General features: G+C 38.1%; 2 protein-coding genes across 6 annotated transcripts in view; one reads left to right on the forward strand and one right to left on the reverse strand.

Annotated features, from left to right (window-relative positions):
• The first annotated feature begins 10,643 nt into the window (after positions 1 to 10,643).
• sec61g (SEC61 translocon subunit gamma) lies at positions 10,644 to 12,819 on the forward strand. The gene is made up of 4 exons (XM_023266225.3): positions 10,644 to 10,782; positions 11,180 to 11,282; positions 11,468 to 11,570; positions 12,673 to 12,819. The coding sequence occupies exons 2-4, from the start codon at positions 11,189 to 11,191 to the stop codon at positions 12,680 to 12,682; spliced, it is 207 nt and encodes a 68-aa protein (XP_023121993.1). The 5' UTR covers positions 10,644 to 10,782; positions 11,180 to 11,188; the 3' UTR covers positions 12,683 to 12,819.
• Positions 12,390 to 26,283, reverse strand: part of tpk1 (thiamin pyrophosphokinase 1) — a 77,867-nt gene continuing 63,973 nt past the window's right edge. For all 5 annotated transcript variants that reach the window (XM_023266224.3, XM_035946428.2, XM_035946426.2 and 2 more), the window contains one exon: positions 12,390 to 13,549. In XM_023266224.3, coding sequence (XP_023121992.1) covers positions 13,404 to 13,549 — 146 coding nt within the window. In that variant the 3' untranslated portion in view covers positions 12,390 to 13,403. The remainder of the gene's footprint in view (positions 13,550 to 26,283) is intronic.

Consider the following 26,283-nt stretch of genomic DNA (forward strand, 5'->3'; position numbering starts at 1 on the left):
TTTATGTTTTGACAACCTATATCTAATGAGTTATTGATGCTGGAAGTCCGAATCTGTGAATATCTTTCCAACTTTACTGAACTTGGGGCCACTACCACCTAAGGAGTGATATATTTAATTTTGAAAAAAGCATTTAGCCATACTTAAAGCTTTAAGTGCTTTATTAACACGGAACTAAAAATTTTGTATTGTTTTATTATCACAGGTTCTGTCTGAAAAGAGGTGGCATCATTTTAAACAGTGAAATCAAACTAACAAAATGTAATGACCAACCAGTGAGCAATACTGGATTCTGCAAAAACATAAACAACTTTTTTAAAAATCTAAATCTTAACACAGTTAATGTATTAACTTATTTGTGTGTATGCATGTATTTATTGATTTATTTAGTACTGTTAACATATCAGAGTTCTGAGTGAATTTTTCTTAAGATAGGCAAAGGCCATTTATTGATTACATATAGGCTGTTAAATGTTTATTAAAAACTAAAAAGCATTTAAAAAAACAACTTAGGCATTTATTGAGTCACTAAAATACTGTAGAGTACAGACCACATCAGCATGATTATAAGCATCCTCTGGTAAATGAACAACCAGATACTGATGTCTCTCACCATATGGACTTCAGGAGATGACTGGGGGATGATAAACTGTGACCTACTGGTTGGGTTCTCTCTGTTCTCATGTTTCTTACATGTTTGTCCCCTGACAGCCGGGTCCTAATGTTTTTTGAGCAACACACCATACTATGACGTTTTTACAATGATGGTTCTACTATGGAACCAGTTTGACATGTTCAGGTGTTCTTTGTGTGAAAACTCAGAGATTTCAGGTATCAGAAGGTGGTTTTCAACTTTCTTTGTTAACTTTCTGCTTCAACTTTAAACTAAATTTCCTTCACTAACCCAGCCCTCTGGACTTCCAGTAAGCTGTGTTCCTATTGGCTGTCCAGGTGGCTGCTTGGTGTTATCAGGAACACCTGAGCAGCTCAGTGTCTTCCTGCTTTATTTAGCTGCAGACAAACATTTCCTCTGCTTCTCTTCACCACTGAACTGGGTTTGGCTCCATTGCTTTAGTTTGTTCTTTAGCATTGGCTTGCAGCTTCCAGCAGTAAAATTGTCTTTATGTGTTTCTGGTGTGTTTTAGGGCTTTGTACTGGATAGTTGTCTTGGTAAATGTGGTTCTTTAGCCACCAGTTAGCACATGGTGCTACAATGTGTGCAGTGATTAGTGGATTTGGTACAGGCTGAGTTGTGTCTTTATCTTGGCTGTAGTGAGACTTTCGAGGTTTTTGGTCAGAACACATTCTGTATTCTTGGTTGTCCAGAAGGTAAGAGTTCCCCTGTCCTGATTCTCTGTTCTCAGAGTTCTCTGGTAGGCTGCAGGAGACTTTAGTGTTTGGGTTGTGCCTAGTTTGGTTTTTTGTACGGTATAATTTGGACGACTATCTTGAGGCCCCCTCCTGTGGGTTTAGTGAGGTTTTCTGCAACAAGTTCTACTAAAGCAACTTGCAGCAGAGAGACAGAGTTTTTAGGAAGTTCTGGAGAGGAGACTTTAAAGCAGCAAGAAACATTTGTCACTAGTTTGGAGCAGAGAAGGTGAGACTTCAGAGTAGAAATGAGCAGGAAACTCTTCTTGACCCGTAGTGGTGAGGTCCTGTACAAAGAGTTTGAGCTGGTTGTGAAGAGTCTGTAGTTCTTATTGGTCTGAAAGCAGAAGAAGAGTTGACTCATTAAAGGAGAAAACGGGAGATATTGTTGGTACTTCTGTCGCTCTGCAGTTTCCTTAGACTGAATATCAAGTTTATATTTTAAATGATTTGCCATGTGAGCCCAAGAAGACTTCAATAAACTCCCTCCATCCCCAGGACACAACATATTTTATTACCATGTTAAATCTTTTTTTAAAAAAATGTTTTTGAGATTTAATCATAGTTTTAATCATAGTTTTTTCTCTTTGCTTGTTTAGTTTTGTCATCTGTGTGAAAGGTGCTAAACAAATAAAGTTGAACTGATAAACTGAATAATTGACTAACTCATGATTGTGACAACAGAAGAAATTTCATTGTGATTGAAGGGCTTGTTTCATTTTTAAGGTTGGGGTTAAAATCTTGACGGAAAAAAAGATTAAAGAAATAAAGTACATTAAAAAAGCAATTAAAGGAAAAAAGCATTTAATACAAAAAACTTTGAAAAAGAAAATACAATAAAACTTTGAAAAAGAAAATTAAACATAAAATACAATTAAATAATCAAAGAAGATACAAAACGTAATTATGAAATTAAACAAAATTTTTTAAACAAAAATATTAAACATTAAAGATGAAATATTTTAGACAATTAAACATTTAAAAATACAAAACATTTAATTACGTTATTAAACCTTTAAAAACACGAAACATTTAATTAAAAAATTAAATGTTTAATTAGAAAATTAAATCTTAAAGACAATAAAACTTTAAAGAGGAATTAAACAGAAAATACAAGCATTTAAAAAGAAAATTAAACATTAAAAGGTGGTAAAACATTTAAAAAGAAGAACCTTAAAGATTTAATCTAAAAATTAAACATTGGGAAAGAAAAGGAAATTTTTCAAACAAGCAGATAAAACATTTGAAAAAATAACAAACATTAAAAAGACAAAACATTTGGAAATCAAATCAGATATTAGAAAAGAATAAAAGGTGAGAAAAGAGCAAAACTAAACATTTAAGAAGAATCAAACTAAAGACAAAACATTTGAAAAAAACACCAGTTAAACTTTAGAAGATCAAATTAAACAGAAGAGACAATAAAACGATCAAAAAGAGCAAAAAAGATCTTAAAGCGTTTTCTAGTCTGAAATGAAAACATCAAGTTGTTTCTTCAAACATTTCCTCTTTCTATGTTCTTGGTTTGATTGTGGACAGATTTACTAAACTCATTTCAGAAAACTGCTTTCCAGATAAAGTCTACTAGTAGTTGAAGGCATTGATCAAACTAATGTTACCTTCTGATCTCCACAAACTTTACTGTTCAGTGAAGAGAATCAAAGTTTGTTGAGGATTTCTAAAAAACCCACAGGTGAAGGTCTGAGAAGAACTCAGATGGATGATCTAAATGTGAAATCAAGACTCATGGTCACAAGTTTTAAGGCTTCTGTTAACCAGAAAGTTCAAACTAACAGAGAAATACTGAGAAACTTTAAAAATTTCAGTCCTCAGACTGTCTGAAGGTTCAAACTAACAGAACTACTCAGGAACTTAGAAAATTTCAGTCCTCAGACTGTCTGAAGGTTCAAACTAACAGAGAAATACTGTGGGACTTAGAAGATATCAGTCCTTGGACTGTCTGAAAGTTCAATCTAACAGAGAACTACTGTGGGACTGAGAAAATTTCAGCCCTCAGACTGTGTGAAAGCTCAGGTCCTGAGGCTCGGGAGGTGTGGAGGCTTTGGAAAGTCTTGGAAGTGAGGGTTCCACCCTCCAGCACAAAGGCTGAAGTCCAACCTCCTGAGAAAAACGGTCGAGTCGAGACTCAAGTTAAAAAAAAACTCGAAAACGACAAAAAATAGATGATAAATGCGCAAAAAAAAGAAGAATTAGTATCTGAGCGAGTAGCTCAGGAGGATAAGAAGAGGACTACCAAGTGGAAGGTCACAGGTTCAAGACCCGCCACCGGTAGTTTTCTTTCTTTGTCTTTGTCAGGATTTTGAGAAAACTTTAAGAAGGGTCTGGTCTTGAACCAGCGACCTGCAGCTCCATAGGCAAATCCTTAACTCACTGAGCTACAGATCAGATGAAAAGAAATAAATTCGTCGTCCCTTTGGCATCGTAGTTCCTGAAGTGACCACATGGGCGGAGCCAAGGCGGAGTCTGGGTGGAGTCAGGGCGGAGAGTGGGCGGGGAGGTGGGTGGCGGCCTTCCCCCCTCTACTCCCCCACCTCCCCCCACCACCCACCACACCTTACCCCGCCCGACGAGTTCTTCGAGTCTCCACGAGTTCTTCCAGTCTCCACGGGTTTTCCCGAGTTTCTGGAGCTTCCACCAGGTCCGAGGCAGAACAAGTTGTCATGAAGAGGTGTTGAAGTCAGCCAGGATGGACAGACTTTTTACAGCAACTAGAAGGAAGACCACTAGAAGAGCAGGTCTTTAACCACCATCCATAAAATCCATGGAGTCGCTCCAGAGAAATGAAGGGAGGTCAACTTTTATCAACCTCCATCCACATGTTCACCTTCATATCTTTACTTGGAGATTTTTAGCACCACAAACCTTTAGTATCACACTTTAGTATCCTTTATTAGGACTTTAATGGAATCCACCAGCAGATTTAGCTTTTGTTGAGAAACTTTATTCTTGTCGTCGTGGGACTGCAGTATTTAAAACTGTTCCTTCTATTTGACCTCATGTTTATTAGTTTTAGTGGAGAAAGTTATTTTAATTGTTGATTAGTCTCTTAAAAACCAAATAATAAATTGGATTAGTCAAGAGGTTTAAATTTCTTACTTTGTCATATTTTAAATGACAAAAAATAGGAAAATAAAGTGTCTTGAGACAATTTGACCTGTAATTGGCGTTATATAAATAAAATTGAATTCAAATTGTATGTATCTTGTAATGTTGGAGTAATTCAGCCATATATGTTGGAAAACACATTCTCTTTGACCATTAATCTGTTGATTGTTTTCTCCAGTAATTCATTTCTTGTTTTGGTTTATAAAATGTCAAACCCAAATATATTCAGTTTACTGTCATAAAAACCAAAAAGATTTACATTCATGATGCAGGAATCAGACAGTTTTTCACTTTTTATCTCAGTTTAGTCAGAAAGATAGTTGATAATGTGTGAATTGTTGCAGCTCGTGAGCCGTAGAAGGTTTTAATCTTTGGGGCCGAGTGTCAAAAAACATTTAGAAACCAACATCAACAAAGCACTCAACAAAGGGAAATCCAACTTTTGCATGACAATGTCTAATTAAAGGACATTAATTTCCAATGTAAATGTGTGATATTCATCCACTGGAGCTTTCTCTTCACATCATCTTCCACCTGAACCGGTTTGGTCGGGAGCATGCGCAACAAACATTTGAAAAACTGCACTTTAACATCAATGAATGACACTGAAGTTTAATCTCTACATAAATGAGACTGAGTCTGGATGTGCTGCTCTGTCATTAACTCTTAAGTTTAGGGAAAGTTAAAACAAAAGAGGACAGTTCAGATAAGACTTGAGAATGAGCTTATTTTTGAACAAACATCTCAGACTTTCTGAGTTTCAGCACCTCTAGCAAGATAATTTAACAACAAGCAACTTAAGAGATCCAGAAGTTGGAGAGAGTTAGCTTTAGCTGAGCTAAAGAACATGTGGGACGCTAACCTAGCAAACATTTCAGACTTTTCTCTGTGAATTCTGAGAAATAATTTACTATTTAATGACAGAGCTACACATCTTAACTCAGTCTCATTAAAACAGACTCTAATTCAGTGTCATCCATCCATATTAAAGTGCAGTTACCCAAAATGTTTGTTGCATGAGCTCCAACAAAACTTGTCCAGGTAGAAGGCCACTTTGACAAACAGGAAGTGGAAGATTCCAAGCAGATTTATTGAAGGGGGAACCGGACTGTACTAAGTGTGGTCGAGTATAGAGGGGCGTTTTGTGGGTTTTTAAGGCTGATAATGATTATTAGTGAGACATTTGGAGTAGATATTCATTTGCAGTAAATGAAAGTATTTAAAATCTTGGAGTTAAACTTAGAAGAACACAAACTCTAACAGAAAACTTTGTTGATACGTTTTTGTTTTGTTTACAGATGTTAAGTTAAAGGAGTTTTATTCGTTACGTATAACCAATCAAATCACTCCAGAAGACAGAGCGACCACAGGTAGATAAAGGTTCAGAGCCAAAGTAGCACCATTTTTGAATGTATTTATTACTGTAAATCAGTAAAAAAATAAAATACTGATAATCAGTAAATCAGTCAGCCCACAATTACTACAATTCTAGGCTATACTATAATGTTTTCTAAGAGACATACGATGCTACCCTGTTTGTTCTGGTCCTGGGCCGCTGCACTACTTCTCTGTTGTTATCTGGATTGTACTCAGCTGCATGCCTTCGTCCACCCGGCCTCCGTTGACTCGTCCTGCCTGCCGTCTCTGGAGCTGAAGCTGGATTGGAACAGACCAAAGTACAGTCCAATCACGATGCCAGCTGCCTCTCAAAAGGCTCCTTCATCTGGCGGAACTTCTTCTGAGGGGAAGCTGAGCTGGCCCGGCAGAACTTTGGAGATGTGTTCCAGTGGTTGGTGGATGTGTGGGGAGATAGAGAGGGACCTTTGAATTGTTCAGAAAGGAAAACAGGGAACCCATTGGTAGTTTTAGTTTAGGGTGCTACTGCAGTGTGTTTTTGGGGTTTAAGAGGTGAGCAGGAAGAGTTTTTTTTCGTATTGATTATCTTTTACTTTGTTCCTGGTTGGAATGCCCATCAATGTCAAAGTGAAGTTCACTTTTAGTTCTGTTGATTTATTTTTATTTTACTAACACCCATTTGTTTTTAACCCCCTCACATGTTGTGTTGTTGTAAACTTAATTCTTTAAAATAAATACTCGTCTAACCCTCTGGAAACCAGCGTTTGGACTGTTTTTGTGTTGCTCCTCACCTACTGACAGCTGTGGACCAAAGGCTATACTGTGACGTTTTTAGAGCGACATGCTATACTATGATGTTTGTTGGGCGACACGCTATACTATAGGCTTTTTTAATTGACATATTACTGTGACATTTTTTTTGTTTTAGTTTTTTTTTGTTTTTTTTAGCAACATATACGAATTCGAACAGTTTTAAAAGTTACTATACTTTTACTTGTGCAATGAAATTATTATTCTATGGCATTTTTAGACATATTATACTCTGATGTTTTCTTGAATTACATACTATTTTGACAATATACTGCACTATGACATTTTTTGAACCACATATCATACATGACAATTTTAGGCAACATCCTATCATTTTGCGTTTTTTGAACCACATAATAATCTATGTTTTGTTTTTTTTTCTTGCCAACATGCTGTATTATGAGCTACAGGCCATACTATGTTATTCTTGAGTAAAGCATACTATACTTTGACATTTTCTGAACTACATCCTATACTATGGCGTTATACACAGAGTGCTTTGGTTACATGTTGATTTATAATCTAGATTTTTTTCTGTTTTGTTTTTTGACGGGATTACCACAGACCTGACCGTGAACACCGTCGACACCCACCTCAGGGACATGCTGTCTAAGATCTCAAGGCTGCTTGGTCGTGGTCGTTCTGGCATGTACTCTTCCAAGATGAGCCGGGAAATTTAACACTGATGGAATGACACCAGGTCTAAGCCGACAAACTTCCAATTCCTCCTCAACCCATAGTCTCTGGGAAACCTACATGGAGTAAGAAAAGTAGACAGAGAAGTAATTAAGTCTGTACACAACATATTAAAAAGAAATCATGCTAATAAATTAAGTACAAAGAACCAAATTCGACAATATACTGGAGACCAGAGCTATTTAATTTGATAAGTATAACCTTGTTTAGTAACATTTCAATTATTTGAGAGCAGTCCTAAAGAACTGCCTGTAATCCCAATCATAAAATGGGTTTGGAGGAAGAACATAGATGGTAATCTGGATATACATGAGTTAGGCTTTATAACTACTCTTGGTAGTATTGGTGGTAGTAATAGCAATCTGACTACTACTAGTAGTAGCGGTCTTACACCCATCTACTGCTGCTGATACTGGCACTGCTACTACAACTTGTAATACTATTACAAATTCTGATACTACTTCTACGACTCTAACAGCTGTTTATACTACTACTGCTGCTTGTACTTTTAGTATTACTACTACTGCTTGTACAACTATACTACAGCTACTATTAATCGTCTGGCATTTGGTTGTCAAGCTGCTAGCTCGCCTTAGCGTTTTGCTAGTGGCTAACTAGTTAGCTCTCATAGACTGGAAGCTCTCAACAAGATTTCATAATGAAAAAAGAGCCCAAAATTATTCTTGCCTATGAAAAGTCATTCCAAGTTTCCTTGTCTCAATCGTACGACGCAGTGTGTAATTGTATGCAGCACAGTGAGCCAGTATACTTGTTGTTTCCGTTTTCACGCCGTCTACATCAACGGAATGCACTGAAACTTTGCCCCCACTAGCTTAGCCTCGCTGTAGCACGCAGCTCAAAGGGGCGTGTCCTATCTACTCATTCATATCTATGAGAACAACGGTAGCTGCACATAAGGACGCCTGACGTTGATTAGCTGCGTAAATACCATTATATACAGTCTATGGTAAATACGTATGTGAATCGCATCATTGGCTGCAGCAGCCAGTCACCGGTCACTCACTGACTCACATTGAAAAATAGCACAGAATGAATTGTTACGTGTTTATTTTATTTACAATTTAGGTTGGATTTTTTTTTTGTGCGCAGCGCAGATTTTCTGTGCGCGGAGACCGTGTCAGCAGTGCGCAATTGCGCACGCGAGCAGTTTAGAGGGAACAGTGACATCGCTGTATTGAGGTAATAAACTGCAACCACAATATGAGTGCATGTGGTTGTAATCATGATGTGTCAGCATGTTGAGGCTTCATGATTGTAAATGTCTTATGTAACGATATGGCATTAAATAGAAATTAAACTCACTAAACTGTCCAACATTGTAAAGCTCTGCATGTAAGTGACAAATGGAAAAGTTCTCGTACATAGTTCTGTTTGTATTTACTTAATGCTAATGTTTTTCAGTCTGCCAGGCTGACCTTTTAGATCTAATAACATGTGACACTGGTATGAAGGTCTTAAAGTCTTAGCCAGGGCCAGATGACTGAATTTTGTGACTTACTCCATTGTTGATCCACTGAGGTGGACATATATATATATATATATATATATATATATATATATATATATATAAAAAACAGATAGGCAGATTGAGAGAAAATGCCACAACTTTTTATAGTAACTACATCTTAATCTAAATCACATGTGGGGGTATTTAATCTGGCACTGGAATGTGTCATGAGCAGGAGTGGCTACAGGAATCCATGAACAATGATCTGTGTTAACAATGAGTGCAGTATGATTTGGGTTCACAGTGCCAACAGATAAAGGTGGTATATTTAAAGAACACCACAATGAAAATAACCAATAGATGTTATATTTTTCTGTGGAAAAACTACATTTACTACACAACTGGGCCGAGAAACATAAACTTCTGGCTCATCTTTCAGACACATGGTCCCACATTGTCTGCAAACACTCTTTGATATGGTACAAAATTTATAGTTGGATCAGGGACAACAAGCTGCTCAGTCCCCGAGGCAGTGAAGCAACAGCAAACTAACATTTTCACAACCGGTTGGTATGAGGTTGTTCCTCTGAAAAGCTGTTTTCGATAAGTGCCAAACATGTCTACTTTGACTGTGCCAACTAACTCTATCTTTAAATTTGCTGTCCAAAAAGGCTGGTTCTATATGTAACTATGTGTTAATTGGAAAATTGTAATGTTCCTTGTGGACAACAGAGCATACCTCCCATGCAGGTTATGTTTATATAGTCTCGTTCTGTTTGTTGACTTATGCACTCTCACATAATAATAACTTTGAAAAGTTACCTACTGACCCTATGGTGAAAATCTGGGGTTCGTGGAGAATCAAACAGTCTGCTCTTGAAATGAATTTGCCTGGATGTCCGGTCATAAATAAAGTGGCATTCTCATTAAGTCTGTGCTACTTGTAGGGGATCTTTTGAAATCATTTTCCAGACTCATAGGCATCCACCAACCTTCTTTTTCTGATGGCCTTAGAGACCTTTTCAGATCTTTGCTTGGTGACACAACACACTTTGCGCAAAGAGAATAGATCAGACATTTAAGACAGTTCACATAAACAAAATTCTAATCTCTGACATCTGACCTGGAACCCCTGATTTGAAGTTGTGATAAATGTCCTTACTTTTTCCTGGGGACGGACATGTGATGTGATAAAATTGAAATTTTATGTGTAGGCTGTATCATCTTTATCAACAAGTACTGTTTCAAAGGGGATACGGTATTTATTATCCAGTATGTAAAAAAGCTTTTAATTTCCATTTGTACATATTTTTTCACATCACTGAATAATCACAGTAGCGTTATAATATCTCATTAATTAGTTGTCACGTTTTGGAAATGTATTCTATTATAAGAAGAGGTTTAAACACTCTTACTTAGACAGAAAATTAAATTTGTTATACTTGCACTGAATACTACTATTATCAAGACAAAAGGGACTTTGATGGATTTTGCACTAGATTTTTAAAAAACAACAACATACTGCGATATCAGCAAATTACTGTCTGTGATTATTGTGACTATTAGATTATCAAGATTGTGCAACCTTCCTGATTTGTAATATAATAGTGGCTCAAGTGGCTTCCTTTTTTCGTTTTCGTTCATTCATTAATTCATGTTTTTTTTTTCAAACATAAAGGATGAAATTTTTTTTATCCTAACAAACTCGAGCTTGAAATCAAGCAAGAAGAAACTAAAATTGCGTTAAACTGTGCTGCTCAAACCTGCCCTGCGGCCTCTCGCTGTATTGAAACCTCCAAGCCTGCATTCGGCGCTGTAGACAATAACAAAAACAGACACGTTGTACGCATGCGCCGCTAAAGTCTACGTCAGCCCTTCTTTTTGTCGGTACAGTGTTAAAGCTACGTGGCTCTCTCACTCCGCTTGCCTGTCTTCTCACTAGACATCGTCCGGAAGAGGTAAGCGTAAAACCATTCCTTGTATTTGTATTTTCCTTTTATAGTTTGTTGTGGTATTTAACACATTATGTGGTGTTAAATCTATGAATTTTATTCACTAGTTTGGCGGCTAGGTAGCATAACGTTACGTGGACATGATAGTTAGCTCGTCTTATGCTAACGTTAGCAATGCTCAGGATTTACAAACGTAACAAACTTCAAAACACGTCTTTTAATGATATGGACATACATGTCTTCTGATATTTTGGTTAGTATATGATGGAAATGGGGAATATCTGCGGTATATTAACGGTTGTAAAGACGTTGTAGCCAAAAAAGCTCCCTTTGCTGAAGTCAACGTCAGCACTGAAACTACTCCAAGCTTTAATACTGACTTCGTTTTTATTTCTGTCCTCAGCTAAGCACCATGGATCAGGTAATGCAGTTTGTTGAGCCCAGCCGGCAGTTCGTCAAAGACTCCATAAGGCTTGTAAAGAGGTGTACAAAACCCGACAGAAAAGGTAGGTTTTTATGTGCTTTCTTTATTCTGCCTAGCTTCAGTGACTGCTGACCAGCGTCAACCCGTTTTCAAATCTGAGCTGGTCTGCTGACACATAGGAAATTAAAAGTGCATCTCTCTGTATGCAGCTAATTCTATTTTAATGCAATAGTTGTGACATTTATTACTATTTCTTCCCACCTTCAGAATTCCAGAAAATTGCCATGGCCACAGCGATTGGGTTTGCCATCATGGGTTTCATTGGTTTCTTCGTCAAGCTCATCCACATCCCTATCAACAACATCATTGTGTAAGTAATGCATTTACATGATAAATTATACCATATTGATGATGTCTGGTATTTAAAACAGTATTTGCATTTAAAGTAGCGTTCTCTTAGTACTCCTAAGTTATTGAAGCAGAGGGTTTGTCTTTCCTCTGTATTGTTTGTATCTTAACTGTGGGACTGCTCTAATGACACATATTGTCTCACTGATATCAGTGGCTACTCTTCAGACTGAGGGGAGTTTAGAATTGCTGATTAAATTGCTAGCCCAGACACTTACGTTGATAATCTGCTTTTAGCTAGCATTATCTATTTAAAGTCATGTAATTGGTAGACTTCAGAAATTCACAGATGGATATGGTACAGCATGGGACATTAATTTAGCATCTCACACTGATATTTAAAAAAACAAACAGAAGTTTTGCTATTCTATTATAAAAAACAAATTTACATAATAATTAAGCTCCTTTCAGCCTCTAATAATGTCTTCATTTTATCATGAACACATTCTGCTCCATGAAACCAAAATTGTAGTATTTGTTGAACCTTAAATCCCATATACTGTATACCTGAATCTTTGGCATTAATGTTTTACATACTACTGTAAATTTCAGTTGTTGGTTATAGTTTTCATTATTTGTTGATTTAAAGAATTACTTCATGACCACTGAGAAAGTGACTGTCTGAATGATATTGTAACATGGAAAAAAAGGATCACATTTCTAAGATATGTCTACATTTTCATTAAATAATAATAAAATACCAACTCATCCCAGTATTAAGTTATTTCAATTCTGACATAGTGTAAGTGTTAATACACAAAACACAAGGAGGTAAAGCATCTTGCTGGTAGCATTGGTCATTTTATTTTTGTGCACAGTAGAAGATAACAGACAAACATATGATTTAGGCTGCGATCATGATTGTCATAATTAATCTATAAGTGCAGATGGTGGTATAATGCAATGCTTTGCAGTGGTGCCAACACATGCAGGCATTGTATTTTCAAATGAGGTTTTCTTCGGTAGTCATTTGTGTCATTATATAAAATGGACGTTAAAGAAAAAATATGAATGCATTTGGATTTCTTGCATTGCTAACACTGCCTTTTTTGTTTTTCTTCCAGTGGTGGTTAAATAAATCCTGGTCAAGCAATATCTGTGGACAAGACGCTGTGGTGCAACGTGTAATTGGGGATTGAAGGGATGTCATTTTTACATTCTGTGCTCAACATTTATATTTCAATGTGTAAATAAAACAAATGGAAACCCAACAGCTAATTTCTTCTGTCTAATCAAATACCCTTCCTGTTAGTACAAATGCATAGAATAGTTTATATTTTTCAGAAGTGCAATAATAAACTCATCAAAAGGCACAAATACTTTGAAATTAGGCTTTGTGTATTTTCCATAGTGATTAGCGTGAAACGATGTCAAAGGCACATACTGGGGGCTGCAATACAAAGCAGATATCTGCATGCATGTAGAGGATAAATTTACTGTGTAAGGCAGGATTAAACTTTAAAATGGTTCTATTTAAATGTAACTAAATTATGAAGATGCATCAAGGCAAGAAAACCTTGGCCTCTATGATAAACAGAGTAGAAATTGGTCACTCTTCTGTCAGTTTTGTATGGTCCTGTTCCACCTGAGATGACAATTCTTCATTATTTTGTCACATAAAACACTTAAGTGAACACTTTGGCCCCGTATAATATGACTGCTTTCAGCTTTTTCCTTTCCTACAGCGTGCTATAACTAACATGAAAAAGTAGTGACTTTGCAGTAGCTCAGCTCTAGAAAAGTAGTTACATGTTCTATCCTGTCATTTTCATCACGAGGGAGGTTTTCTTCGGTGTCATTCCCCGTCCTTTTGGATGCCCATGCTCCAAAGCAGAGGCTGGTCCGTGGTCACAGTTATGGGCTTTCTGGGGTTTCCTGGTGCAGTGGGCTCGTACGTGTTGGAGGTGCTGACCAGCTTCCCAAACTGCAAGATCTGGTTATCTGGACAGAGGAGACACACATAAAAAAGAATTACACAATAAAAATGAAGGCATACTGAGTGAAATTACGTGTATTTTTTAATGATCTTGGCGAATTTTTCATGATTTTTGGTTTTGACCAAATATAATTAAGCACACTGATTTTTTTTTTTTCTCTAGTGTTTGACTATCCATACTGCAGCTGTGTCAGAGCCTTGTGGTCTGGAGCAGCTTCTGTCCTCGGATAACCACGGCGAGGTGGTCCACATGACTTTGCATTGTGTTTGAGCAAAGCATTGTGGACCTATCAAAGTAGTCTGAGGTCATACAGGGTTTACAGCCAAAACCACAGAGATTCACAAAGACTATTATGCTAAGTCCTATGAGATCTCACTTTGTGGTTACTGAAGTGCTTACAAATCCTCTCAGAGCAGCCTTCAGCTGCCACTAACAGGAAAGGTGACCACTGAAGTGTACGAGTCACATAAAGCCTTTTGTTTGGTATTTGTTATAATGACAAGCAGCGAGGGAAGGAGAGTAAACAATCCAAGGAGCCAGCCTTTAGGAAGAGGAACATTTTAAATGAAGAACTTAGATCTGATAGCATTTTAGATGCATTCTGAAACATACAGAGTAAATTTCCCCGCTGTGGGATCAATAAAGGTTTATCTATCCATCTAAACAAATACCACAAATTACATATCTCACTTAATATGTCCCATTTCAAGACTCTGTTCTTTTCTTTCTTTTTTCCCCCCAATAGGAAGTTTAACTAAAATTTATTTGACTGAAATGATTCAGCCAAACCTGTAAGGACACCAGGCCAACACTGTTCTCAAGTGGTCAAACTAGGAAACTGCAGCATCCTGGCACATTGCAAGAGAATGCTGCCATCTGCTGGTTCAATATTGGAACATACTGAGCCCGTTGTGAGGAATCACAGCTGTAGAGAATCGAGAGCGGTGGTCGCTGCTGTTTTTGAGATTGTATGCATGATTTTTAAGCCTGCTTGTGCCCTCACTCTCTGCTATTTTTCAGCTACATATATTTCTCAAATCTTCGTACTGTGCAAGGCACTACATCATTTGAGATTCCCAGGCAGAAGTCTTGTATTGGTTCCGGAGGCCTGGCTGAAAAGGACACCGAGGGTTTGTGGTCAGAGCCCAAGGCTTTGGAACAGCTTGCCTGGGGAAATCAGATTGGCTGAGTCAGTTTTAAATCTCTTCTGAACTATGTTTGCCTTTTGGTTCAGTGTTTAAAAGTATAATTTGTTCATTATTTGTCTATTTAAATTTGCTGCCCCATGTGAAGCAATTAATAACATAATTTTTAAAATGCTTTTAAAGTTTATTTTTATTTTTACTGAAACATAACCTAATATTAAGGTACATTAAATTCTACTAGTGTAAGTCTCCGTGAATAAAAAGAATCTAATGACCAAAAACTTACCAAGCAACTTGAGTATCAAATGTATTGTTAAATCATACTGTTAGGAGGACTACAGAGCTTTCTAATAGATACACACCACAGACTGATGCATTTAACTCATCTGTACAGAGTTCATGTCAATCTTCAGTCATGCAAAATGATGAATTCCTAAGGAAATAACCATGTTTCCACAGGCCAAAAAGGCAAAAATGTGAATCTGCACGTCACTTTTCCCATTACCACCTACATTTATTTATGCTGCATTAGCCCTGAACAGCCAGAGCTGACAAGCACCTTGAGAATAGAGCTGTTGGATTGTGTTTAATATGAAAAGGGCAAACTCACCATAGAAGGTTTACACCTGCGGCTTTCTCTTATTTCTTCACTTTTACCTGTCACTATGTTCTTAGCATCTACAGCGAGTTAAATAGGAAATGAATTTCTGACACTACAGGTCAGCAAATCTGCAAAAGTCTGCCTCAGCTGTGTTCATGCCAGAGGAAAAAAAATGCTGTGGCTTTTGATTCAGATTCGAGGCATGTTTTCTTGGAAGGTTTCACCAAGATAAACCAAGACTCAGTGGCTTTTTTCTCTTTATACTCTCTAAAGCACGCTAACTCCCATTGACTTTTTTTTTTTTTTTTTTTTTTTTTTTTTTAAGCCATCTTGATCTTCTGGTTTGCCAGCCTGGTGTCACTGGGCCATGAGCAGTGTTTGAAAGTGAGTTGGGGGATAAGTGCTCTGAGTGTCACAAACAACAGCTGGGATTGGGGGACCAGGGGAAGTTTTGTTTCTACTTGTCAATCATCTCTGGCCCATTTACAGCTCTATTTTGGCATGGAAACAACATTATCTGCTCTTTTGAAAACACTGCCTTGACCAATGACACTCAAAAGCACCAGTTTTCATTTTCACACATTTTACATCAGCAAAGATGACACTGAGTGTATTCAGGGTCACACTTGTGAAGATACTTCTAGAGATGGTTGTTGCTCTGCAGTTAAAATCTAAATGACCTTCCAGGGTCTCAACAGGATTAACCATAACAACTAGGGATGTCCGATAATATCGGCCCACAGATATTATCGACCTGATATTGGCATAAGAATGTAATATCGGTCAATATCGTTATTGTTTTTTTTTGTTTTTTTTTTGCCTATCATGAAAACCGATAAAATAATAACTGGTTTTCACTGGCATTAACTGACGCGCAAATGATCACATCATCAAACTGCGTCGTGAAGCGTGTAAACAAGTCTGGCTGCAGTAACAACGTTGCTGTGCCTGACTAACTATATGTCTGTGGTTTGGAATTATTTCCAAGCCCACATATATCAGTATCATTTTCAGTTGATATGGGAATCGGAAATTGAGAGTTGGACAATATCGGCATATCGGTTTTTAGCAAAAAAGTCAATATCGGTCATCCCTAATTCCAACCCATGTAATTTGAGTTAAAGTAGCAAAGTAAATGTCCTCTGGCATAAAGAAAGATATAATGGCAATTTTAAAAAAGAGAGATTTCATTGATAGTCTCCATCCACTTACTAGAAACACGCAGCAGTGTAATGCATCAAATCATGCAGATCCATGTCATTCACTTATATTCACAGCAAACATCCGAATAAGGAAAAAAAATGTGAACTCAGTAACTCTGGAGTGAGTTTAGCTTGTTAGATTACTGCTGATCTCCACTAAGACTTCTCAGAATGTGTGAAAATCAACAAAACATCCAGTGAACAGCAGTTCTTGCAAAAGGGAATACTCTTGTTGATGGGAATGGTCAGAGGTGAATAGCCAGACTGTTTGGAGGTAACTCAAAAATAACTTGTTTACAACTGAGGTAAGCAGGAAATAGTTTCAATGCACAGTACATGCAACCTTGAGACAGAGGGGCTGAAACAGCACAAGACAACGTTGGGTTCCACTTCTGTCAGTTAACAGAAATCCGAGGCTATGGTGGACACATATTACTAAAACTGGACAGATGAAGACTGAAAAATACAATCTAGTCTGATGAATCTGGACAGTATGAATCCATAGATCCAACATGCCTTATGTCAACAATCCTGGGAATGTTTTCTTGTCACCTCAATACCAAACAATCATCATTCCAATACCTTAGCCTGAGTGTTCCTGCTAACTACATGCATCCCTTTATGGCCATAGTTTAAGCATTGTCTAATGGCTACCTCTAACATGCCACAAGGAAAATGTCCTCCCCATCACCAGATCTGAAACCAACAGAACATCTTTGGTACAGGTTTGCAGCATGAATGTGCAGCTGACAAAACTGAAGAGATTATGTGACGCAAACATGTCACCGTGGAGAAGAATCTCAAAACGAATGTTTTTATGCCACCAAGAAATAAAGCTGCTGAGCAAAAGAAAGCCAGTATTAGTATGATGGTCCTAATTACATGCTTGGTGAGGATATAATTTCCCACAGGCCACAACAAGCAGGAAAGAGCTGTTGTACACAGGTGGGTAGAGTCCAAGAGGACATCCTTATACAGGCTACTGCACACATGTAAAACCACAGCACAACATCATTAATGACATCATTAACATTATATGAAATCCTGTGTGCATAGTCATGCAAGACAAAGGGTAAAAGCATTGTGCAGAATATTCTTTTGAAAAACATGAGCATGCTGTGTTTTTACACTGTATATACAGAGTACAGTCACTTTCCATAAACTAAAGCACATTTTAAAAGCATTATTTTAGCAAAAGTCAAAGTTAATCATTAAGCTGCAAGTCTGGGAATATTTAAAGGGCTAATTTTCCTCTAGCCTTAGAGAACTGGGTGCCAAGACAACTACGGTGCATCATTAGTGAGAAATATCTTATATAAGCCAAGTTTTTTTTTTGTAGGCTTTGGACATTTTTCTAAACAACAACAACAGAAAAAAGTTCTTTGCTTTTACTCATGAATTCCAGGTCTTACAGCTTTTCTATAGGTAATTTTTTTTCTCTGGTCAAGACTAAAGAGGCCAATTAGTGCTACAGGCTCATTTAACACATCAGCGCTACACCTATTGCATTATTAGGGCATCTTCTTAACGATAACACATGTTAAGAGCATGAGGAAATAATAGGTTTATGAATATGCGAAGAATAGTTTTGGTGCAATCACATCGCACAAAGACGAAAATGAACATAAAAGAACAAAGACGGGAGAATGAAGCGAATCATTTGTCCAGAGGCGCCTGTACGCACATCAAACAGGGACAAAGAAAAGCCCTATTCTGCTTCAAAGAGTGCCAAACAAGCATGGTATTAGACCAGTTTGACTCGGGGACGAAAATAAGTTGTATGTGAAGTAGGCTTACTTAATAATTGAGTGAGCACAGAGCCACAGCCACTATGACATGGGTGTATGAGAATAACGTCTGGCTGTGTTAAAGTGCTAGCGTGAAGTTTTCTCTCAGTGGGGTAATGTGTTTCCACCATGTTCTTAGCAGCAGAGCCGTGGGGATGTCTAAGAGCTGGAAAAATAGAGAGAAGTCAAGCAGTTATTGTTGTATTTTGTGTTATAAGTGAGTGAGCATGTGTACTTTTATAGGTCTCTTTGGGAGGGTTAAAATGTCCTGTATAAGACAAACAAGGGCTTTCTCTGTGGACTCCCATAAAAATGTGTAATTCAAAGGCCCCAAATCAGCTTTTCATGAGCAATGTGTTCCTAAATGAACTCACAATTGTCTGACAAAAGTTGAACAGTTTTTTGTAATTTTACAGAGTTCTATATTTGATATTAAAAGGGTCCTGTCATGCATGTCTGTGCAGAATTCAGCAATACTTTAATAAAACTGTAATTCATTTTAATAAGTAATAACTGAGGCCAAACTTTAAACTCATTGTGCTTATTTAATCAACAATTTACAATGTATGCAATCTTTCAAATAGAAGTTTTGAATACCAGTTTTCAGAGGCTTTAAAATTGTTGCATGTTTGAAATAGATTTCCTACAGCTGTGCAGTAAACTAATGGAACAACCCACTAATTTAGAAGTAATGATAAAGCATAGCTACAACTAGCTTAATAGAAGTTGGCAATTCACCAGCATGCCACAAACATTATGTTCCCCAGCAGGCAGTCACATCTCCACAGCTTTATAATTATCAAAAGACTGCTACCTCAACACAGTGTGATTGTATTACAATCAGAGAGGAGACTGCATGGCAAAAATTGAGGATGTTTGAAGGGGTGAATAGTGATTGCAGTTGTGATTAGCAGAACTACCAGCAGAGGCACCAGAGCACCACTAAAGGACGCTTTAGGAGTCATTCTCAATAGGATGGCAGAGTGGCACCTACATTTACTAACACACATTATCTCTGTCTCTCAAACGCACATCCATTTACGAAGCTGCGCACACGCCCTTACGGACACACACGTATGTGCGTGGAAAATTTACCGAGCACAAAAGGCTTTCAGATGGCTTCATTAGTAATCCCCTCTTCAAAGCTGATACCGATCAATAACAGCCCCCATTGCAGAGGGGACCGAAATGAGCGTCGCACCCTCCAGTGATAACAATGGAGATGTTTGCTGCCTGTAATTGCATTTCCAGCGCCACAGCCGAAAGGGCCCGTCAGCTGTAAGTAGACCGTATTTACACAACAAATTACCCAGGAGAGAGGGTGGGCGAGGAGAGGAGAGACTCGCAGACACTCACACTGCAGTGGACAGGTAGAGAGGGGAATTATGGGTGTTTGGGGCCATTTTTGAGAGAGAGAGAGAGTAGACTGTTGCTGCTTTATTTTCACCTCTTCATAGCTGTTTTTGTAAACAGGCTCTTGAAAGTGGTGTTAAAGGTGCTGCATGAAGCATTTTTAAAGACAGAAATATGACAAACAAAGTGTTTGTGATGCGGAGTAATCACAGACAGTGCAAAAGTCAGGACAACTGATCTGTATCAAAAGCTACCTTCATGTTCTAAAAATAATAAGAAAAAAGTTTTTTCCCCATAAAAATAAAAGCTTATACTAATCTGGGAATCTCTCTTTCATGATACTCCCACTGTGATTCTGAGCTGAAAAGAAAACACTGTTATCATTTTGAGCCACGAAGAGACTGATCAGTATGACAGTGACTAAATGCTTCTCATCTTGTCAATACTGATTTGTTTATTCATGCTAATTCTACTAATTGCTCATAATGAAGGATGAAATTGTTCATTGACAGGAAAAGGCAACACATCACACCTTTAAAATAACAATAACAAACAAACAGATCTCCTCTTCCCATATTATCTAAATGTACTGAAAGAAGCAAAAATATAGCACCAAACAACTACCTGTTATGTAAAGATACAGTGGAGTAATGGCATTCTTAGCAGAGAATGAAGTCACATTTTTTTCTGTGTTGAAATCTGAATTGAATGTTCTGGTCGTCAGTTTACAAGTGACTTTGTCGCTGCTAAAGTCACTTCTACCAGAGCACTTATTTCACCTCCTACTTATGACCTCTCTGTGTCTGCTCCCTGTTCTGTCGTTTTTGACTCATTTGAGCCTGTGACCCTGCCTTTTGTGCAGGAGACCGTGGGTCATTTAAAGCCATCAGGTTCACCCACTGACCCTGTTCCTTCTTGACTCTTTAAGGAGGTTTTCCCCACTGTTGGGCCAGATTTACACAGCATCATTAACAGCAGTCTGTCCTCTGGTGTGGTCCCTGTAAATTTTAAACATGCAGTTTTACAACCCCTGATTAAAAAACCTGGACTGTTGTTGTTGCTGTTGTTGCCAATTTTAAGCCCATTACTAAATTGTCCTTCCTCTCCAAAATCATAGAGAAGATTGTTTACTCTCAGCTCATAGACTTTTTAAATGTTCTTGAGACTTTCCAATCTGGTTTTAAAAGATTGCATAGCACAGAGCTGGCCCTTTTAAGAGTTTTTACTGACTACTGACTCTGGTCATTGTGTAATCCTTGTGCTCGTAGATCTAACTGTGGCATTTAATACAGTGGACCATGACATCCTGGTTGCTCGTCTGGAGCAGTGGGTGGGCATCAATGGCACGGCTCTGAAATAGTTCAAGTCCTACTTGTCACATCGGACATCTGTGTTAGCCTTGGTGACTCTGTGTCCTCCACTGCTCCTCCTCTCTTATGTGGGGTTCCACAGGGTTCGGTGCTGGGCCCTCTTTTATTTTCTTTATACCTTCTCCCGCTTGGTTCCATTCTCAGGAAGCATGGCATTTCATTCCACTGCTATGCTGATGACAGCCAGATCTATGTCCCCCTCAAAAAGGCTGATTCATCTACCGTAAGTCACTGTTAAATTGCTTGGATGACCTCAAGGCCTGGATGTCTCCAAACTTTCTAAATTTTATTGAGAAAAAGACTGAATTGATGGTCTTTGGTGGCACCTCTGTGACCCCCCTCGATTGATCTGGGTTCCTTGGCACAATACGCCAAACCTGTTGTTAGTGATCTACGGGTAAAAGTGGACGCGGATCTTAATTTTGACAGCCAGATTGCAGCTGTGGTGAAATCAAGCTTCTTCCAGTTAAGGCAGCTGGCAAAAATAAAACCTTTTCTTCAGAGACAGCACTTTGAAACAGTGATCCACGCCTTACTCTAATGCACTTTATATGGAGGTTAGTGGGTCCTCCATCACTCGTGTCCAGTTGGTTGAAAACGCCACTGTACGTCTTTTATCTGGCACAAGAAAGTTTGAGCACATTTCACCGAATCTAGCTCTACTGGCTCCCCGTCCATTTTAGAATTCATTTTAAAATTCTTTTATTTGTTTTAAATCCCTAAATGGTCTAGCCCCACCATACCTCTCTGTGCTTCTACACCCCTATACACCTAGCCGATCTCTCAGGTCAGCTGACCAGCTGCTCCTCAGGGTGCCCAAAACTAGGCTGAAATTCAGAGTGGATCGAGCTTTTTCTGTTGCAGCTCCAAAACTTTGGAATGAACTGCCTCTGCACATCAGAAAGGCCTCCTCACTGTCTAATTTCAAAATCTTTCTTAAAACCCACCTCTATTCTTTGGCTTTTCCCGTAACGTAGCTCTGCTGTTTCCATGTGCACGTATATTGTATCTGGGATGGGCAGTCCAGTCTGTTTAGTCTATTTATTGTTTATGTTGTATGGTGTATTTTGTTTTTAGTTCTATTATTTTTATCTTCTGATCATGTTTTTTTCTTCTGTACAGCATCTTGGTCAACTCTGGTTGTTTTAAAGTACTTTATAAGTAAATATGACTTGACTTGATAAACAAACCAGAGATGGACCTATTTGTGAAAACAGACACAGATGGAGTGGAGCAGATTAGACGCGAGTGAAGAGAGTGCAAGATCAAGTGAAGATAACGTTATTTGAACTTGTTAAAGTCATTCAACATGCTGTATTTTACAATGATACATTGTGGCTGGATTATTTTTTGTTGATCTTTGTGTACACAACCTCTATAATTGTCAACGATTGTTAAGAGAGGGTGGCCAACGAGTTTGTTTGCTTCGGTCTGGTGCTCTAGAGACCTCCAGCTGGTCGGAGTGTTGCATACAGACCCTTTGACATAACATGTCATGAACAGGCAAATTAAATTCTGCCAGTCAGGAAAACAGATCCTTCGCTCTTTCAGAGCAGAGTGCTTCTATATTTCATTATGCTTCATGGAGAGAAAATAATTTTCTATCAACCGTGTTTCTACAATTTGACAATTTCATTTAGCATATGCTTTTATCCAAAGTGACGTACATCTCAGAGTGGATACAAGACAAGTAAGGATCTAGTCAGGAGAAAACAACCTGGATAAGAGCCAGTTTCCACAGTACTGTACTTTCTGTGTGCTAAAAATTAGTTAATGTGTGATTGTGTTATGAACAATACTGAAGTTCTCTCACCACGCTGAGAGCAATATATGCTACCACAAAAAATAACTACAAAAGCTATACTTGTTTAATGTGAGCATTTTAGGAGGGATCTTTAAAGGGGCCAAGACTAACTACAAACTTGGGGCATATACTAATTGCAAGTAAGTCAATATATAATAAGCTCACATTTGTTAACATTTTGGAGATGGATGAGGCAAAGGTATTATTATTGTATCTTACTCTAACATAGCTCAGGGAATCTGGATCTGAATTTTCTGAGAAAGAACCATTCAGACACAAAAATACACAAGAGCCTCTAAGAGTTTTGTTTGTACAATTGATTCAAACCCTTTGGAGCGTGGACAATGATCCCACTCAGAAAAAAATGCAACTGAACCCCAGAAAGCCTGCAAAAAATGTACAAGATTTCCAAATTTAATTGTGGTAAGAAGCTAATGCCATCAATAAACAACACTGGTCTGAAAAATATGGCTCTATGCTACACAAGAAATGAGGCACCGTATATTACATCGGCCTGAGATTTCAATACAGCAGCAGCATCATTCATTTTATCCACCTGACATTCTCCTTGTATTTAAGGCTATTTATTGGCCATGACATGAGCCAAGATGTGCACTAGCAGTGTTAGCACCATCTGCTGTGCAATGATAGCTGCTTCTATTAAATGCTGCTGGGTTTAAGACTGTGAGGTGACAAACACTGTTCTGGCTTAAGTTGACCTTCAGATAAGAAAACTCATCTCTGCTGGGAATGCGGTGGCAATCAGTCGAGAGACAAACAGACAGCAGAGCAAATTATATATTTTGATGTAGGATGGTGATTGAGGAGAATAAGGCATTGTTCATGTGTTTAGTTTGATGGAGTGGTTGAGTAGACAACTTGATAGAGTGAATGTGCATGTGCTAATTAATATCCTGGCATGAATACTTGAGTATTCACATTTTCATAATCTGTGTGTGTGCATACGTATGTGCGAGAGTGTTTCTCGACACAGTAGGTTGTAGTTAATACATATTTGGTCCAAAAAGTGTGTGCACTCCTCCACCTCCTTGCTAGTCTGCAGTTCCACTGGGGGTACTAGCAGTAGTTCAAATCAGGCTGCTCTTCATTTCCCCCCTCTGCCCCCGTGTGTGATGTGCACACCGTCAGAAATCTACAGATCCATAAATAAAACCATAAAACAGCAGTTTTCCCTCCCGCTGGCACACCGTGCGGCTACAGAATACATACACTTTTCATTTCCTCTGTCTAAGACCTTGGTGTGCAGGAGTGAAGGAGAGACGGAGGAAATGAGAAGGAGAGAGAGAGAGAGAGTTGGAAGTGGGATGGGGGAGTTGAAGGGCAGAGAGAGGGGATGACATTATGTAGAAACATGTAGGAGTCGAAGAGAGTGAAGACAATGTGTAGAAAAGGCAAGTGGAAGAAAAAGCAAGATAAAGTGAGAATAGATTAATTCCTTTAGATTGAATCCCTGAAAGAAAGAGACAAAAACACAAAGCAAGAGCACATGCAAGAAACCACAAGCAGGGAAAGAAGAAAAGAGATATGAAAAGAATAGGAGAAGGTCAGGGTGAATATTTGCATCTTGAGAAACAGAAAGAAAAGGAGAGATCTTACAGTAGAGATGTCTGCCTATGGCAGGGACATTGGGTTAGACCTCACTGAACCAAGTTTGTCAGACATATATATCTGTGTGACTACAAGATAAAGTACACTGTTTTGCCCTCCTTTGAAAGCCATCTTTTCCAGTATTTATAGTGCTTCCTGAATACTGAAATCTTAGGCTCCACACAATGCTACAAGCTTGAGATGCATGACTTCATCTGAGGCAAAACTTTAAAGGCAGTCCTGTCAACATATTCTTAGATTTATTGTTTCTGAATCCATATCAAAATGTTTCCTCCTCCCTGCTGTTTCACATATTTTACTTGAGATCCAAATGCCTTGCCTATTTTTCTAATAAGGTTGCTGAATATTCTTGCAGTGTCTGAGACAGACATTGCATCTCAAAACCTTGCTTAATACTTCAACACAACAAAAATCCCTGCTGCCTTTGTCAATATAGCATGTATTAGTAAAGTCTCCACAAAGCACGCTTCCTTCCTTAAGGCAATGAATTGGGAGGTTGTGTAGGACTGTGTTCATCACTACTTTCACAGGTAGGTCTACCATGTGGGGCAGCTACAGAAAAGGTCCCATTGAGCATAAATTAGGCCAAGTGCAACGGATTTTACATATCTAAATTGTCAAAATGCAATAAGCCTGCAGTAATTCCTCATGCTCAGTGTGTAACTAAAAATATGGAACATGTAGTGAAGTTCTTGTTAAAACACGGTCTCATTTGCATTCCAATGTCTTTTTTGAAGGCTTACATTTCATAAACAGCATGCTCTCATTAACAGTGAGGGTAAGCTTTCTAATCTTGCCCAAAGTTTACTTTTAATTAAGATTTCTCAATTGCTTCAGCTCTCTGAGAGACTGTGCTGCTAAAAGCCATCTGTGTTCATGTGTTTGTTTTTTATCAAACTCAGCACCTGCCCGTGTTGGAATTGTGCATTTGTGTCTATGTGCCCCATGCTGAGCTAGTTTATGGGTTTAGGTGTGTGTTCTCAGGTGCTGGTGCCTTGAAATGTTGGCAAAGCTAGGACACAGAGTTAAGAAACACCACCTGGTGGGTCATTTGAAGATCTTTTACCATTCTGATGACCTTTTAAATGCAGCGCTTCTCTCTGTCCTTAGAAAAGTGCACAACAGTGTAAAGCTGCATGCATGTGTAACATTTAATCTTTGGATGTACTAAAGACCAGAGAGACAGAGAGAGCAAGCTGGAAAGAAATGCATAAGGCTATATAATTGTGTGGATGGATGTGTGTGTCTGCAAACACCTAACACAAAAGGACATACATGGGTGCTCTTTAATGCTGTATATGAATATGTCACACAAAGATAGATACGTACTGTATATGCAGTATGTAATATATAACATACACATACATATACTAAATATATAGTATAAAATGCTCCAAGAGATTAAACATATATGGATAAAAATAATCAGCAGGGATCAAAATTTTTAAGCAAACATCTTAATAAGAACTGTAATCCATGTTACCATGTAGCAGGGAGATCATTGACAGTTTTTCTGATAAGATCAAACCTCCAGATCATCAAGTAAATTAAGTTCTTTGCAAAATTATTTTTTTAAGCTGCTTTTTCAAAGCTAAGAATTGCAGTTGAGGGGATTCCAAGCACTCATGAGGCAGACAATTTTGGATAGGATAAGTTACAAACATGTTCCAAAGGGGTTCAGTAAAAAAAAAAAAAAAAAAAAAAAACAACTAGACATCTCCTTTAGGTTCTTCAAAATCTTTTACCACTCATCCAAGAGGTTTCTTAAATCCTAGAACTGAAGAAACCTCTTGGATGAGGGTGAAACGTCTTCAGGAACCTGAAAAAGTCCTGAAGCTCTTACCATG

Source organism: Amphiprion ocellaris, chromosome 22, assembly GCF_022539595.1.
Source record: "Amphiprion ocellaris isolate individual 3 ecotype Okinawa chromosome 22, ASM2253959v1, whole genome shotgun sequence".
Taxonomy (NCBI): domain Eukaryota; kingdom Metazoa; phylum Chordata; class Actinopteri; family Pomacentridae; genus Amphiprion; species Amphiprion ocellaris.